Source organism: Sus scrofa, chromosome X (assembly GCF_000003025.6).
Source record: "Sus scrofa isolate TJ Tabasco breed Duroc chromosome X, Sscrofa11.1, whole genome shotgun sequence".
Classification (NCBI taxonomy): Eukaryota; Metazoa; Chordata; class Mammalia; order Artiodactyla; family Suidae; genus Sus; species Sus scrofa.
This window is the reverse complement of record NC_010461.5, coordinates 106,555,555-106,572,615: the sequence shown is the minus strand read 5'-3', so window position 1 is coordinate 106,572,615 and position 17,061 is coordinate 106,555,555. Positions and strand designations below refer to the sequence as shown.

Here is a 17,061-nt window from a genome sequence, read left to right as displayed (position 1 = left end):
GTGGGAGTGGCCAAGCGGAAGGCTGAGCTGGAAGAATGAAGTTCCAGCAGAAGCCCTGCGATGCAGTTCCCGAGGGGCAAAGCACAGGAATGCCCCGTGCGCCTCCGGGGAGGCAGACTGCCTTGGTGTCACCCCCTGCTTCAGAGCCTCGCCCTGAGCTCTGCGACAGCAGGGCGAGGAGAAGCCAGCGCCTGCCTCGCCAGCCACTCTAACCAAAGAGCCGTCAGGGTGCCTGCAGCCCACCCCCACGAGAACTCCCTCCCTCCCTCCTTCCCTCCCACTGGAACAAGGCACGGTTGACGGACCCCAAAACTGTACGTGGGGCAAGAGAAGCAACAAGGGCAAAGGGGTCACGGAGGGCCTCTCCTCCTCTTTTCAGGGCTCCAAAGGGGGCTAACGGGATGGGGGGAGGCTTGTTCCATTTAAAAGGCGGGCAGGCTGGCAGAAGTGGGGGGGGGGGGTTCCACTGCTGGCAATGACTGTTGGTGATGAACAGAAATGACCGTGAGGAGAGATGAGGGTTGGAGATGCAGTCGGGGGTCTCAAGGAAGGGGAGAAGTGGGAGCCTGAGGGAAAAAGGGAAGACATCCTTCAACTTCAACTCCTGAGAGGCCAGAAAAGCAAGATTGATACCCAGCCTTGAGCCAGGGGAACAGCGTGTTCCAACGAGACTGGCCAGGGGTGGTTTGTGGGGAGGATGGTGGCGAGAGAAAAGGAGTGGTGGGACCCCACCCTTGACCTACCCCACATGAGGGACACAGAGGGGAGACACTCTTTCCTTTTTCTTCCTCCTGACCATACAAAGGGGAGCTCCCTGTGTGCCTGACCCTCCTTGCTCAGCTCCCACCCCACATAAAACCATCTTGAAGGCAGAAACCCCGCCTTCAAAGGCAGCCACCAGAGAACAGAGAATGGCAGAGTCAGCGGGTCCAGAGACTCTGAAGGTGCCAGTGGCAAAGACAACAGCAGTCCTGGCTCCTCCAGCCCTAGCCACCAAGGTTCTGGGAAAATGTCCTGTGGCCACGCTGCAAACCCTCTAAGGAGAGGGGTGTGTAAAGCCAAGCAGACGTTAGATCACTCCATTGAGAGAAGAGCCTGGGACAGGAACAGCTTGCGGTGGGGGGTGGGGAAGAGTCGGGTCAGGCGGGCAAGATTAGGAGGGTGGGAAAAAGGGAGCAGGGGTCAAAGCAGGTTTCAGTCAGGGCCGAAAATCATCCTGCCTTTTCTTCCCAACAGAGATGACCCTGGGCTGTTATGTCCAAGGCTTTGTTGAACTTAAACCAGAAACAGCCATAACCTTTCAGGGCTGCTTTCTGAATTATTAAGGGCTAGCACCGCTGTCAAACTAGACCTTTTCCTGTTCCTATTGGGCCCTAACTACATGGCACCCACCTCGCTCCTTAGATCCCAGCCCCTGCAACTTTGGCTGCCTCAAGTCCCATCACACTCCAAGACCACCTTCCTTGCAGCCAGGGTTTCCCCCAAACACACCATGTCAGAAGCACCAGCCCTCCTGTGAAGCTCCTCCTCATCCCTCAAGTCCTGGATCAGATGTCACCGCCTCTGGGAAGCCTTCCTTTATTCCCCCAAGGGAGTTTGTCATCCCTGCCCCTAGACTCCATGGGACCTGTGTATGCCACTCTGCAGCACTTACCACCAATATCCCATGACTATCAGTTTGCTCTCATTGGGTTTAATAAATGTTGAATGAAGGAATGAATGGGTACAAAAACAAAGCATGCAAGCAGGAAAACAGAGAGAGAAAGCTGGAGGCTTGACTAGAGTCAGCCACCTGGGGCCAGCAGAAAGCCCCTGAACCCTGTTTCTACAGTCTTCAACCACATCTGAAGGATCTGGGCAGGCTTCTCAAACATAACTTTAAGGAGTTCCCGCCATGGCTCAGCAGTACCAAACCCAGCTAGCATTCATGAGGATGCAGGTTCCATCCCTGGCCTCACTCAGTGGGTTAAGGATCCAGCGTTGCCGTGAGCTGTGGTGTAGGTCACGGACACGGCTCGGATCTGGCATTGCTGTGGCCATGGTGCAGGCTGGTAGCTGTAGCTCCAATTCAATCCCTAGCCTGGGAACTTCCATGTACCCTGGGTGCAGCAAAAAAAACCCAAAAAACAAAAAACAAAAAACCCCCAAAAAAACGTAACTTTAAAAATCCCCCCAGATGCAGCTTTATACCTGAAATGTCTAAGTTCTACAGGTGGTAAAGGGCTAAGAAAGATGGTCTTTATTTTATTTATCTTTTTAGGGCCGCACCCGTGGCCTAAATCAGCTGTAGCATGGCCTAGACAATTTTGGAAATCAGCTGTAGCATGGCCTAGACAACAGTGTTGTAGCAGGAGTGTGACAACAAAGGGTAGATGAGATTAGAAGTGATAACACTTAAAAGGTCATCTTAACCACTAAGCATAACATCCTAAGAAAGGTTCATAAAAAGAGAAAAGTAGGTTCAGGTCCACTTCCTGTTCCTTTTTCCGTGGGGATTTAGAATGGACAGTAAAGCAAGGTAACTTGTCCATTGATTTTTCTGAAGGCTCTAGCCCAGATCTTTATATCAAAGTCTCAACTACTTATAACTAGTTGTCGATGAATACTCACACAAATCAATACCACCAACTTGCCTTCCCTAGATCATCTCTTAATTATCATCTAAGAACACGCCTCAAATGCACAGGAAAATACCTTTCTTGTGCAGATCTGAGAAGAATTTTATCTTATTTTCCTTGGTCTTAACTTTTCTATTCTAAAATTAAGTTCCTTTAAGTCCATCTCTGACTTGTTCCTCAGAATAGAGAGCATTAAAGTATCAGGTGCTAATGGCTTTTTTAAAAAAAATTAAAAGGTCTATTCTAACTTGAACACTCAGACAGGTACAGACTTCTCTAGTTAGGACCAGAAGAAGAAAGTAGATACATGCAAAGAGGTCCTTTCCTTTTTCCTTCAAAATTATCAATACCCCCACATGCACACAATGCCAAGATTTCTCTAAGGAAAGGCCAGATCTTGAATTCCAGGGAAAGCCATATCGTTCTGTGTTCTAGGTGACTAATTCGATGTATCTGGATTTCAACAGTCGATATATTGAAAGCACAACTAAAGCGCAGCAGGCATGAAGGAGTTCTACCTTCTCTAAAAATGGGAGAACTGTTGCAACCATCACACACAGCTCTTTGGCCAAGGGTTATAAAAGTCAAATGTAGGATCTGAAGGCCACTTTGAGTGCTCTTCTTACGGAGCATGATCAGGAAATGGTATAGCTTGGTCAACCCAATGTTTTGGTGAACAGAAAACTGAAAACACATACAGTTTTTCAGGCAGGCATCACCAACTCAATTTCACACGAAAACTATGTTAAGCAGTTTGATCTTCCGTTGAAACTTCATAAGGATCTCACTGCAAATCGTCATTGGCCTCGTGAGGCAAGAAAGTGCTGATCACCAGAATACCCACTAACAGCTCCCACTATAAAGCTGAATGATAAAACCGCCTTTCTTCCAGGCTTAGATCAAGGACCAAAAATATCTTACACGTATCCTTGGGCACAGAACATGGATGCAGCAAATAAAAACTGCAATCGCCTGAGCTTCCCTTCACTCCACAGTCTGACAGTTCCTAATGAGTAGACAAATACTGGTTGGCAAAAGGTCATCTGGTGGCCTCCTCACCTTCATCTGAACACAACAACGGACAGGGCAGAGCAAGCCACTCACACAGCCCCAGCCCCAGCCCCAGGCCATCTCAGAAAAATCAGAAACAATCAACAGCCTCTTCCCCCCTGGGTCCCTCCCCAGGCCCTGCCGCAGCTACCCTGCTGGGCAGCTCCCCTGCTGGGCCGCAGGTACCGCTCCCTGGAAGCCAGCAATAGCCACCTTCCCTGCTGCCTCCCGCCTCCTCATCCTCACCTCTCCTCGTTGATGCCACACATGCGAATCCGGTCAGAACTGGTCCAGTTGTGCACGCCGCTGTAGAGCGGTGCTGTAGAGATCATGACAGCCACTCACCGCCGGATAGGACCTGCTGTGGCCACTCCCCCTGGGGAAAAAGAAACCCCCAGAATCAAAACTTGTAACACGGACAGCTGCTTTAACCTCCGTGTGCGCAGGAACATTTAAATAAACAAAGGTAAGTAAGGCACCAGGATGTTATTAACACAGTCTCTCTGCAAGCCAGCCTGCTCTGGAAAACCAGGGTCCAAATGGGGCCGAGGGAGCCCTGGCTTTCCAGGAATCCAGAGGTTTCAGGATAGAGAGGAAGATGCTGTTCATCACCTAGAGTGATTTTTAAATTATCTTAAGGACAGATATGCATGAGGGTTCGGGAAAATTCAATCTATTTCAGATAAGTGAGATGACAGTATATTTTTCTACATGCATTTAGCCGAACCAACTACAATTAGATGGTCATTCCCATATACGAACAGCGCATTGATAAGACTACTGAGGAATCTTTTTCCCGTCAACTCTCTAATCCGAGTACTGAAGTATTTGAGTGACATGGCCATGTTAAGCTCTCCAGAGGAAGCGCCTGCTTTCTTTATAAGCCCTTCAAAAACACTCCTTCTAATTTCAAGTTAGGAGTTATATAGATATAATGCATATATCTAACGTGGTTTAAGCGCCCTTCAAATCAGATGCCAGAGTCCGTGTACTCTGACCACAACTGAGCAAACAAACAAAAAAATGCTCCATCAAGAAACACATACATCTGGAGTTTCCAGCATGGCTCAGCGGTTAACAACTCTGACTAGGATCCATGAGGATGCGGGTTCGATCCCCAGCCTCGCTCAGTGGGTTAAGGATCCGGCATTGCCGTAAGCTGTGGTGTAGGTTGCAGACGCAGCTCGGATCCTGCGTTGCTGTGGCTGTGGCGTAGGTGGCGGCTACAGCTCCGATTTGACCCCTAGCCTCGGAACCTCCATATGCCGTGGGAGCGGCCCAAGAAAGACAAAAAAAAAAAAAAAAAGAAAGAAAGAAAGAAAGAAACACATACATCTGTCCTTGTCCCTTCCTATCAGTCATGCCCATACCCTACTGCCCCCTTCACCAGGCAATGTCGAGCTCTCACTGTTGACAACCACTGCACAGCCAGTTCACCTTCCAGAGAAAATGAGCCATCAAGAAAAGGAGGTTTGGAGCTCCCGTTGTGGCTCAGCAGTTTAAGAACCTGACTAGTATCCATGAGGATGCAGGTTCGATCCCTGGCCTCGCTCAGTGGGTTAAGGATCTGGCATTGCTGTGAGCTGTGGTGTAGGTCGCAGACACAGCTCGGAGCCCATGCTGCTGTGGCTCTGGTGTAGGGCTGGCAACTGCAGCTCTGACTTGACCCCTAGCCTGGGAACTTCCATATGTCACCGCTTCGGCCCTAAAACGCAAAAAAAAGAGAGAGAGAAAGAAGGAAGAAAGAAAGAAAGAAAAGGAGGTTTATCCAATGAGTTTGTCTTGAGACCCTTAAAGTCAAGTTAACATAGTAGTTAAAATAACTTACTCTTCAAAGCTCACCTGAATGAAACCCTACAGTGATCAGAATTTTATGTTGTTCTCTGCTTTCCAAAAAAGTGGATCACAGTAAAATATAGTCACCTCCGTGATGTGTTACACCTTTATATAATTTCAATTGTCCATATTCAACACAATACCACTTATTCACCCAACAAATATTTACTGTGCCAACTCTGTCCTAGGTACTAGGGGTTCAACAATGAACAAGAGACCCCAAATCCCTGCCTTGGTAGAGTTTATATTCTAATGGGATGAGGTGGGTAGTAAACACATCACATGCTTCCGTGTTAGAAGGCGGAATAACACAGGCCAAGGGGCAAGGCAATGGTGGGGGCAGAGCGGAATGGGTTACCCATGGAGGAGGGCGACCAGCATTGGCCTTGCCGAGGAGACATTTAAACACCCTGAAGGAAGCAGAGAGGCGAGCCATGGGGATCCCTGGGGAAGAGCATTCCAGGCGGAGGGAACAACCTTGCAAAGGGCCTGCTGAGATCAGAAAAGAGCAGGAGGCCAGCGTGGCTGGCTGGCGTGGCTGGCGCAGAGGGAGCAGACAAGGGAGAGCGCCAATGGGAGGAGAGCAGGGCCCGTCCCCTCTTCTCTTCTCGGCCCTCATCCTCCTCCTGTCCCTGTCGCATAGGATACTTAGGATACGGCTGCCTTCACCCCTTCCTTTGTACTTGCCCGTCTCCTGGCTTTCCAGACGCAGCACCTGCTGGCCTATCTGGGGTCCTTCTCTCCCGCCACAGGCCACAGGTGCGGCCACGCCGGATCTTTAACCCACGGCACGGGGCCGGGCCCAAACCCGTGTCTCTGCTTCAACGGAGACACCACTGATCTCACTGCATCACAGGGGGACCTCCCTGGCCCTCATCTTGCTCAGTCTCTCCTCACCTCTGCCACCCTCTCCCTTCCCTCCCGCTTTCTCTTCCCGCCCCACTCACCTCTCTATCTCTTTCCCTTCCCCCTCCTGTCTCAGTGTTTCTCTATTTCCCTCGACTCTTCCACCTCTTCCCCTTCCGCCGCCATTATTCTCCTGGCCAAAGTTTCTCTCTTCTGCTCTCCTCTGCTCCTCTTCTCCTTCTCTCCCCCGTCCGCTTCCCCTGCCACGGGGCCCTCATCCAACTTCCTCCCCTTGCCCACCTCTCAGCCCTGGCCCCGACCCTCCTTTATCTCACCTGCTTATTTTTCCTCCGGCTCCACTGTCCCCTCCTTCCCTGTCTCCCTCTCACTGCCCCCTCCCGCTGCTCTCTGTCCTCAGACTCTAGCCTTGGTCTCCCTCTCCCGTCCTTCCCTCGGTCTTTCCTTCTCTGCCTCTTTCTGTCTAGCTCTCTAGCTCAGCCTGGCTCCCCCCTACTCCATCTCGTGGGGGGGGCTCCCCCCTACTCCATCTCCTGTATGTGTGTGTGTGTGTGTCCTGCCCCTCCCTCTCACTCAGCTCCAGAGCTCCCACTCTTCCAACTCGCCCTCTCCTGCACTGATGACTCCCAAATCTGTATCTCTAGCCATGACCTCTCTCCTTAGACCCAGATCAGAATTTCCAGCTGCCAGCAACTTGCTGTTAATTGGATGTCCACTGAGCCCCTCAAACTCAGTAGTGTATCTCAAACTGAACTCATTATCTGTTACCATAAACCTACTCCCCACCCCCTACGCCCAGCATGTTTCACATCTTAGTTAATAGTACCACTATACCCTAGCCTGGAAATTTCGGGTTTCAACTCCTTCTCTCCCCCACCACCCACATCCAATCAGGAGTCAAGCCTTAATAAAGCCATCTCCATCCTCTCTTTCTAGCCCCTCTTGCCACTGCCCTGATGCAGGACCTCATCATCTCTCACCCAGAATATTACAATAGCCACTTAACTGGTCCCTCTGTCTTCAATCTCTTGATTCTACAATCAATTTATCTTCTAAAGCACCAATTCGATCACATCGAAAGCTCCAAAGCTTTCAATAGCTTCCCTCCACCTCCAGAAGCAAGCCCGCATTTCTTAGCACAGCATTCAGGGCTTTCCACGACCTGGCCTCGAACCTCCTCTCTGGTCTTCTCTGTGGCCACATCCTGCAATTTCCCTGCGCCCTTTCCACCCTGCCTCCTGACCCTTCGCTGAACAGCCCATCCAATTTCAGGCTGGCTCCTCACCCTGAAATGGCCTCTCCTGTGCCCACTCTTCCTCTGCCTGTCCCCCCTCAAAGCCTAGCTTAAATGTCATGGTGTCATCTCCCCAGCCTCAGCCCCTGCTCAGTTAACCCCTCCCTCTCTGGCTCTCCTCAAACGCTTCATTCCTACTCCTACCACAGCACGGATTCTTGGGCCCTCTGCTCTGTGGTTAGTGGTTGAGGGCGTGGCACACCTGTCTCTTGCACCGGACGGTCAACTACCTAAGCTAAGAGATACCTTTTCTGTCTTTTCTGTCTCTGGTTCCTCTGCAATGTCATACATATAGAAAGTGCTCAGTAAATACAAGTCATGTGGAAGTGAATCCTGGATGAGAACTGAGGTGGTGACCCTGAGGAATTACAAGAAGTAAAATGACCCCCCCCCCCGCAAAAGTATCCACAATGCTTACTCACTATTTAAAAAAAAATGTTGTACTTCAGTGAAAAAGCTATGCATTATCTACAGCACACCCTTCCAAGCTCTCCCGATTAGAGCCCATTTCATTGTCTTTGAGCTCTTTTGCACCTCTGTAAATTGCAGGTAACTGATGGATATGCAAACTCTGTCTTGTCCCATGCAGTTTTGGAGTGACTTCCCTCCCCACTGTGGAAAAACCAGTTTTGCCTCCATTTGCAATTCAATTCTTTACTCCATATAAATTTCTGCTTTTGGACTTTTTCTTTGAACCGGCTAGAGTATCTGTCTGGTTCCCCTGTTGATTAACGGGTAAAATAAAATCTTGAACATGTGTTCATTTGTATATCTATAAGAAACACATGAATTCACCTTGTCCTGAAAGTACCTTCACCCTTCCTACAACAGTTATGTGGGTTCACACACGACTTTAGAGCACTTTCGACACGGGCTAAGACAAATGGGTTGACTATCTGCTTCCCATCAGTTCACCTGGATCGCACTCCCTCAACATCTTGCTTAATCAAGTTTTGACTGTTTCTTAGAGCATCTCGGAATGTCCCAGTTTAGGAAACATGAGCTCAGCCTGTCGGCTGACACACCAGGTACTTTTTCCATCTTTTCTCTCTATGAAGCGTTAGAAGACAGGCAATGGAAAGGGCCATTCTGCTGGACAATGAATTTTTAACACAAATTTTAACACGAGCTATAGAGGCTACCTGAATATTTGTAGGCAGCAGATATCCGGAAGTCACCATGGATTTTTCACTCTTGGGTGTATTTTTGTTCTGGTTAGAGGGGATTCATAGATTGTAGGGCCTGGGACAGATATCGGAAGGGGGAATCCTGGTATTTGGAAACAGAACATATGAAATATCATTACCCAGATAAGGGAGTTTTTAGGAACCCCCCCACACCAAAAAAAAAAAAAAACCCGATAACAAGAACAAAGAGAAAGTCAAGTAAAAACCAATAAAATTACCTACAAATATATATTTTATGACTATCTAGAGAGCAAACCCGATCCTAGGCACCCCCTCTTTCACAAGATCCTGAAGATGGAGCATCTGCTTAAACCTTGGCCAACCACTCTTCTGTTATGGTTTTGTCAGCACAGCACCTCTTCCGATTGTGAGGTCCCTCTGCTGCTACAGCCTTTGCGGAAGGTGTGAGGAGGAGGGAAAGGGTAGACATGACAGTCAGGACAGCACCTAGCTAAGTGGTCTACACAAGAAGGCAAGCTCGGACTTCCCGTTGTGGCTTAGTGGGTTAAGAACCCGACTAGCATCCGTGAGGATGCAGGTTCAATCCCTGGCCTCACTCAGTGGGTCGGGGATCTGGCCTTGCTGTGACCTGTGGTGTAGGCCGGCAGCTACAGCTCCAATTCGACCCCTAGCCTGGGAACCTTCATATGCCAATATGCCAATATGCCATGGGTACAGCCCTAAAAAGACCAAAAACAAAACCCAAGAAGGCAAGCTTGGTCCTCCCCAGTCAGAAAGTAAACAAAAGGAACTTCTAAAGAGGCACTGGTGGTGACAGTGCTCACACAGGACAGGAGGGATCAAGACGGACACGGCACACCAGTATTTCCCAAGTCAGAATCACTGAGGCGCTGGTTCAAAATCCAGATTCGTAGGTCCCAGTCCAGTAGGCCTAGGGTTTTTCCTTTTGTTATTATCATGCCCGATCAAATTAATAACCAGTCAACTGTACACTACTTCTCAGGAGAGGTGAGGAGAAAGGAAAAATCTTACAGACAAGCCACACTTGTTAGGCTCCACTGGCGTCCGCGCTTCGGGACCAGCTTGCTTTGTCATAGCGCCTGCACTCAAGTGTGGTATACAATTCTCAATCTCTCTCTCACTCCCTCTCCGATGGGAACCATCACATCAAAGGCAAAAGGCGAAGTTCCTGAAAGGAGCTTAGAAGAAACTGGGTAATCCCGAGTGACCCAGGAAGCACAGGCACAAGGATACGAAATACCTCAAAGGATTTTCCCAGATGTCACAGCCATGTAATTGTGAAGAAGTGAACAGCTGCAGGGCCCCAGAATCAAATGCTGGTCACTGCAGCAGGACCACTGTGAGCTGTCCCACACTTCAGGGAAGAAAACGCAAGACAATAAAGAACACATGCTCCACCAACCCCAAGTGATAAGCATGGCTGAAAAAATAAACAAATAAAGCTTTTCCAGACTTCCCACTGGGGCTCAGTGGGTTAAGAACCTGCTGTGTCCATGAGGATGCAGGTTCGATCCTCGGCCTCGTGCAGTGGGTTAAGGATCTGGCGTTGCCGTGAGCTGTGGTGTAGGTCGCAGACGCGGCTCAGATCCTGTGTTGCTGTGACTGTGGTGTAGGCTGGCAGCTGCAGCACCGATTCATCCCCTAGCCTGGGGACCTCCATATGCCATGGGCATGGCCCTAAAAAAGCAAAACCAAACAAAACAAAAACAAACCAAAAGAAAACCTTTCAATGTAGGAGGCACATGTACTTATAAGTGGAAGGACTGACCGAGATTCAAGGGAATGTGTGCAACAAGTGGGCAACATAAGTAAGCAGGCAGGCCCAATCACCACACACACAAAAAAACAGGGGAAACCAGAGAGAAAATAACTTTAAAACCTTAGGAGGGCAATAACCTTAAAAATGGTGAAAATAGCAGCTAAGCTGAGGGCGAACAGGTAGTAGAAGAAAAATCATAATAAAGTAGAAATCTTTCCCCAAAAAATCTGAAAGAAAAAAAAAAACCCTCCAAGACAAGTGAAGGTGAGAAAGGCATAAAAGAGAAGCCCATAGCATATAACAACCAAAAAGGAAAAAAAAAAAAAGAAATAGGGGAACCTGAAATATTTCACCATCCTGGGCCAAACTGAAACATTGTGGGGAAGCACTAAAGACAGACATTTTAGAAAAGTTTAGAGAAAATATTCTCAAAAGGGGAAGAACATCGAATTATAGCCCAAGTCAGGGCTAGGGACGGTCAGCATTGAAAGCTCAAAGGAGATTTTACTGATTGGATAGACTGTTTTGGTTCTGTTTTGAAAGGAAGATGCCAAAACAAGCAGATTTCACAACAACTACAAGCAAAAGCACGGTCATCCTGCATGGGAGGAAGAGGAGCACGCGATAGGAGGTAACAGAGCATCTGACAATTTTTTTTTAAATGAATATTGACATTGTTAAAAATGTTCAGATTTTTAACCCTTGAAAATGACCAGACAGGGTGTTTGTTAGTCAGCAGACAAGTTCCCCAGAATCACGTAGTTCCCTTTGTGGCTGAAGACCCCTTATGTGCAGAACAACTGGTGCTGGCAACACATGGGACACGACTAGGGACACATAGCATGAAGTCTGCCCAATTTATACTCCTGCTAGGACTCTACCATCAAGACAGTAAATTAGAAACTCAGTATCAAGAAGGCCTCCGTTAAATTAAATCTGGTAGGACTCCCCCAGGCCTCTTTTGGTTCACATTGCCTTGTGACCTGGAAGCAATTATGACTTTTTAAAAAGAAAAAAATGAAAGAGCTGGAAAATATTCATCTTGAAGCCTGGCCCTGAAGCTGTCCTCAAGAGGATGGGCGTGGCCAGTAGACAGTAAAAGAAGGAGGGTTGGGTCCGTGATGACTAACAAGTAAAAACCAACTTTGGGACCTACTACTCCAATAGAAATCCAGAGCTATGGGCAAAGTTCCCACAAGACAGAGGTCTTTGCATTCAGATTTTACAGAAGCAAAGAAAAGACCACCCCGTTACCCTCTTTTGGGAAAAGCAGCACCAAAGAAGCCCCAGAGGAGATTCAAGAGACCACTGGCACTGAGATCCTAGGGAGCGTGGAAAAGACCATGACTTCTACCTGGTCACTGGAGTGAGTGTCTTTAGAGAGATGTCAAAATGTCTCAAAATCACTGCTTTTTTGTTGTTTTGTTTTGGTTTTGGCTGCACCCAAGGCATATGGAAGTTCCTGGGCCAGCGATCGAATCTAAGCCGCAGCTGCGACCTACGCCACGGCTGTGGTAATTGTGGGATCCTTAGCCCGCTGCATTCCCGCAGGAACTCCTCAAAATCATTGTTTTCAATAGGAAAGTTTACATGTACCCAACAAGGATAACTACCTGGTTTTAGATATGGAATCCTCACCACAAATTTTACCCTCTTTGGCCCTCTGCCTTTTTCTATGTGCAGGACTAGCTTTCCTATTTTCCCTCCTTAATCACATATTTGAAACCTCACCCCCGAATGAGGAAGTTCTTCTCATTTTAAGTGTTCCAATTTAATGACTTCCCATATAATGATATTCTAATATTTTCCTCACGCTTTCCCCCTAGCATCGATCTTTCCCTACAATTAACCAAATATCATTCCATGAAACTCTAGAGTCCCATACACTTGCCTCAATAACTTCACTTTGCGTCCCTGTGTGCAAAACACGTTCCTCTGTCACCATACCCCACCACCACACACACACACACACAAAATCCACTGAGCAAGTGAAAGAGGAATGGTCTCTTTGCACTGTTCATTCCCACCTTCTGCCTGACTAAGTCTATTCTAGAACTTCCTAGTTCCCTTGAGTTTTTTTCTATCCAAATAGTTCCACTGGTTCTACCCCAAGGGATCAGTGTTATAAGGGACACTGCATCTTGTTCCCAGATATATTCATTTCTGTATTTACTGAGAAGGCTAAGGAGTTGCCTGCACATGGCTCTAAAGACACCTACATAGACTCCTTGGGTACCTCCATGTTTGAAAACCTTGCCTATAAACATTTATGAGACTTGGATACAAAGGAAGGTTATCTATCTGCTAAACACATGAGAGCTTACTCATTCAAATGAATGTTACCTCCAAAACAGTCACCTTGGGAGTCTGGACATTCATCTCAAACGAGTAACCTGGGCTGGCGATCTCTTTGGAGCTCTCCGGGTAAGCGTTACCATGCAAACCCTTCTCAATTCAAACCGCATCATTTTTTTAATCTCCTCACCCAGTGCTGAATCCCATCCACTCAGGGTCAATTGGATGTTTTAAAACTGCCAAAACCCATTCACAATCATCTAATCACGAAGCAGCAGCACCCTGGGAGACTGACGTACACTCAGCCCTCGGTATCCGTGGGTTTCACATCTGCGGGTGTCTGACTCCAGGAACAGGAAACTGGCGCATGCGGATGCGGAAGGCGGACTACGACGTTCTCTCCACTCCACCATTTTACATCAGGACCTTAAGCATCCGCGGATTTTGGTATCCATCTTTATATACATGGGGGTTCCTGGAACCAACCCTCCCCCCACCCCCCGCCCCGTGGATGTCGAGGGGCAACTGTACTCTAGCACCCAAAGCCTAAACTGTGGGGCGGGGGGGGGGAACTTGGAGGACATTTTCAGCCACTTCTTAACCATCTCAGACACCTCACTATGTGTAGTTACTATGTCACCTAAAAAACTGAGAATAACACAAAACGACTGGCACAGACCAAAGGTAATCGATGTCAACAATGAAATAGGAGAAACAAAAATTTTAATCTCTCATGTACATTTGCATACCACCAGATCACTTTAGCTTTTCCACCCACTGCCATACCTTTTTCCTTAATTCGAATAGTACTCACTTCCATTTCCTGCTGTAAGGAAATTATTTCCCTCCATCTAAGGAAAATGCCTCATCATAGCTTTATACTAGACTCAGGCTCTAGAAGTAAGATTTTGGACAACTTCTAGATGTCACAGGTATCTAGAAAACCTCAATACTCATCATGAAATTAATCAGTCCTTTTCAAAATGCAAAGCCACCTCAAAATATCACCCTAAGTAACTAAAGTCATCTTTTGAGCTCTTCTTATTTCTACTAGTTCAAAAACATAAGAGTTGGCTTTCCTCAATTTGGTCTTCAACAGGACCATGTGAATGTTTGGTGTGTCTTTCACACTCTGAGGTTGAATCATTGCAATCTGAGACTTGAATCCCTTTTGTGATGCTTCTGTGTCCTCCCTGCCATAAAGTGTGATAGTAGCCCTCAGCTCCTCCATTTCAGCATATGGCACTCAAGATATGGAATTTTTCAGCTAAAGATTTCTCCTCACCAAACTTTGGATTTTTTTTTTTTAGAGTCTCCTTGACCTCTTACACAAATATTTGGAAAGGCAGTATCAGCCTGTTTTATTCTATTCTCTCACCTCAGCTATGAGTTTAATTTTATATATATATATATATATATATATATGCTATGTATATATAAAAATTACGTTATATATGTTATACACACACACACACATACACATAACTTACTCAGAGGTATATACACACACACACTATTAGCCCACAGAATTTCAAACTCTCAATACTGGCTCTACCTGCTAACAGTCTATAGGTTTCTCAAGGCTAGAAAGAATATTTTCTACTTCTTTGAACAGCCCCTCCCAATACTATCTAGCATGATACAAGGCTCACAATACATATCTGATAAAAACCTACTAAACTACGGGGAAAAAGTGAAACCTCCTCTACATCATACAGGACTCAAGAACCCTATGTAGAAAGCAATGCGGCCTCCTAGTTCCTGCTGTGGCGCAATGGGATTGGTGGCATCTTGGAAGTGCTGGGACAAAGGTTTGATCCCTGGCAGGGCACAGTAAGGATCTGGTGTTGCCACCGCAGCTGCGGCGTAGGTCGAAGCTGCGGCTCAGATTTGATCCCTAGCCTGGGAACTCCATGTGCCTTGGGGGAGCCAAAAACAAACAAACAAAAAAACAAAAACACATTGGGGCTATGGATTCCTTTTACTTCCCATGCTTTCTCATAAACTTTCTCTTCTTTCTTTTCCTTACTTCCATGATTGAGAAATCACAGAAATAAACTAAAATTGGGCCAGGGCAAAACAATAAAGCCAACTTCCAATTATCTGAGTATGGCTTAGCCACAGCTAATTTTTAAACCTAGCCAACTTGTGGACAGCCTTCCACCACTTACAGTAGATGTGTGCTCGGGGAACAACTCATTTTAATATCTGCCCAAGCAGAATATAAATAGGAAGGAAAATCTGCTGGGGAAGGGGACAGTTAGAGAATAATAATGCATTTCCAAAGTCAAACAGAAATTATTAATTTGTTAATTCATCTACTGTTTTAAATTGGCCTGCTATTACTCTCCTTATATTGGCATGGCTGGTTGTTGGCATCAAAGTCCACTTCAGCTGCAGAAAAGGACTATATTTTACAGCCCATCATTTTTCTCTGCCCAAAAGTTTGGTTTGGGGTTACCTGAGCTGTTTGAGACGTTAGTCTCTCCATCCAATCACTGATGAACATTCTTGTCATAAAGCCATACCAGACCCGGGCGCTATCTACCAGCTCTTATAGAACTTCCAGATGTCAGAGACAGCTGGAAAGCCCAACCAGTCATAATTAAACACAGAATCCCTTTTCAGAAAGCAATGGATTTTTAAAATGTCACCCTAGTAAACTAGGCTTGGGTCATTTTTACAGCATGGACCAAAATGTCCCTTGAAGTTTAGACTGGATAAACACCCTTCAGTTCCTGCTCTGAAATACTGAGCAGTATTACGGCACAGCTATTAAAGAAGCTGCCACTTCCACTCCAAGGGTGGATGCAATAACGTAGCGATGAGCCAACTTAATTCTTCCTATCACACTGTAAATGCTAAGTATGTACTTATACAATAGAAATATGTAGAAAGAGCACAGAGAATCAAGATATAACGGGAGAGGGAGTTCCTGTTGTGGCTCAGCATTAACGAACCCGACTAGTATCCACGAGGATGCAGGTTCAATCCCTGGCCTCGCTCAGTGGGTTAAAGATACGGCATTGCCTTGAGCTGTGGTATAGGTCACAGACGCAGCTTGGATACCAAGTTGCTGTGACTGTGGCGTAGGCCGGCAGCTACAGCTCCAATTCACCCCCAGCCTGGGAACTTCCATAAGATGTGGGTGTGGCCCTAAAAAAAGGGGGGGGGATAGAACGGGAGAACTCAAGAGCTATTGAGAGTTTTCTTCCTGCCATCATATTTACCACAGAGCGACATACAAAGGTAATGTCACAGGACACAACTGAATAAGAAAAACTAGAGTATATAGAATAATAGATGCCATCTACCAGGGGCCTGCCATGGATCTGGCACCATATAGGAATCACATCGTGTAATCCTCACAGCCCTGTGAGCTTGGGGTTGTCATCTCCCATTTTATAAATGAGAAAACTGAGACTTAAGAAAGTTCCACCCAGCTATGAAGTAGACGAACTCTAACCTAAGGCTGTATGTCTCCAAAGGCCTCCAGGTAATTCTGATGCACGCTACCAAAGTCTGAGGACCACTGGATGATACTAACTCATGCGCAGTGCCACTAAGTCATGCCGAAGGAAGCCTCCTCATCACCTCGCACATCCCGGTCGAGAGCGCATCCACTCACCACTCTGGGCTCAGAGCCACACGTGGTGCACTCCTCTATAGAACTTGGGAAGATGAAAACCTGCTTGTTCTCCTTGTCCCCGGACACCAGCATTATAACAAAACTTGACTGTACCCTTAAATGGCACCAACACTAAGATTTCTAGGCATACCTTAGCAATGAGGTAACCAAATTTTGTTTCTTAGCAGACAGTCAAAGAAGCCCGAAACACACAGCTTTGCCTGCCCCTCAGTACTCTCGATTCTTCACGGATGCTTAGCTTAAGGCCTTCTTAAAATCCAAATGTAGACCTAGCCTGCTTCACACACTCTCATGAATAAGCTGAAAATTGCCCCATTTTGCAAATAATAAATCATCTCTCTGCGAATTCATCACAATTCATTGATCAGGGAGAATATGACCTTGACATGCAGCCTGCAGCCACTTTTTAAACAATGATCCACTTTTTAATGTTTTATGGGGAAAGGGTGGCTTTAACTTTTTTTTTAAATAAAAAAGAGGGAACCAGACAGCATATTTGAATTATGGGGGTAGAAACAGAGTTAAAT

At 46.8% G+C, this 17,061-nt stretch overlaps 1 protein-coding gene across 9 annotated transcripts in view; it reads right to left on the bottom strand.

Moving 5' to 3' along the window:
* The window catches only part of BCORL1 (BCL6 corepressor like 1), a 65,377-nt gene that overhangs the window by 40,515 nt on the left and 7,801 nt on the right, over positions 1-17,061 (bottom strand). For 6 of the 9 annotated variants that reach the window (XM_021080547.1, XM_021080543.1, XM_013986421.2 and 3 more), the window contains one exon: positions 3,915-4,044. In XM_021080547.1, the coding sequence (XP_020936206.1) occupies positions 3,915-4,000 (86 nt within the window). In that variant the 5' untranslated portion in view covers positions 4,001-4,044. Of the gene's footprint in view, positions 1-3,914; positions 4,045-8,804; positions 8,932-17,061 lie in introns of all 9 variants that reach the window. The other 3 variants (XM_013986422.2, XM_013986425.2, XM_013986424.2) reach the window with 1 other exon arrangement.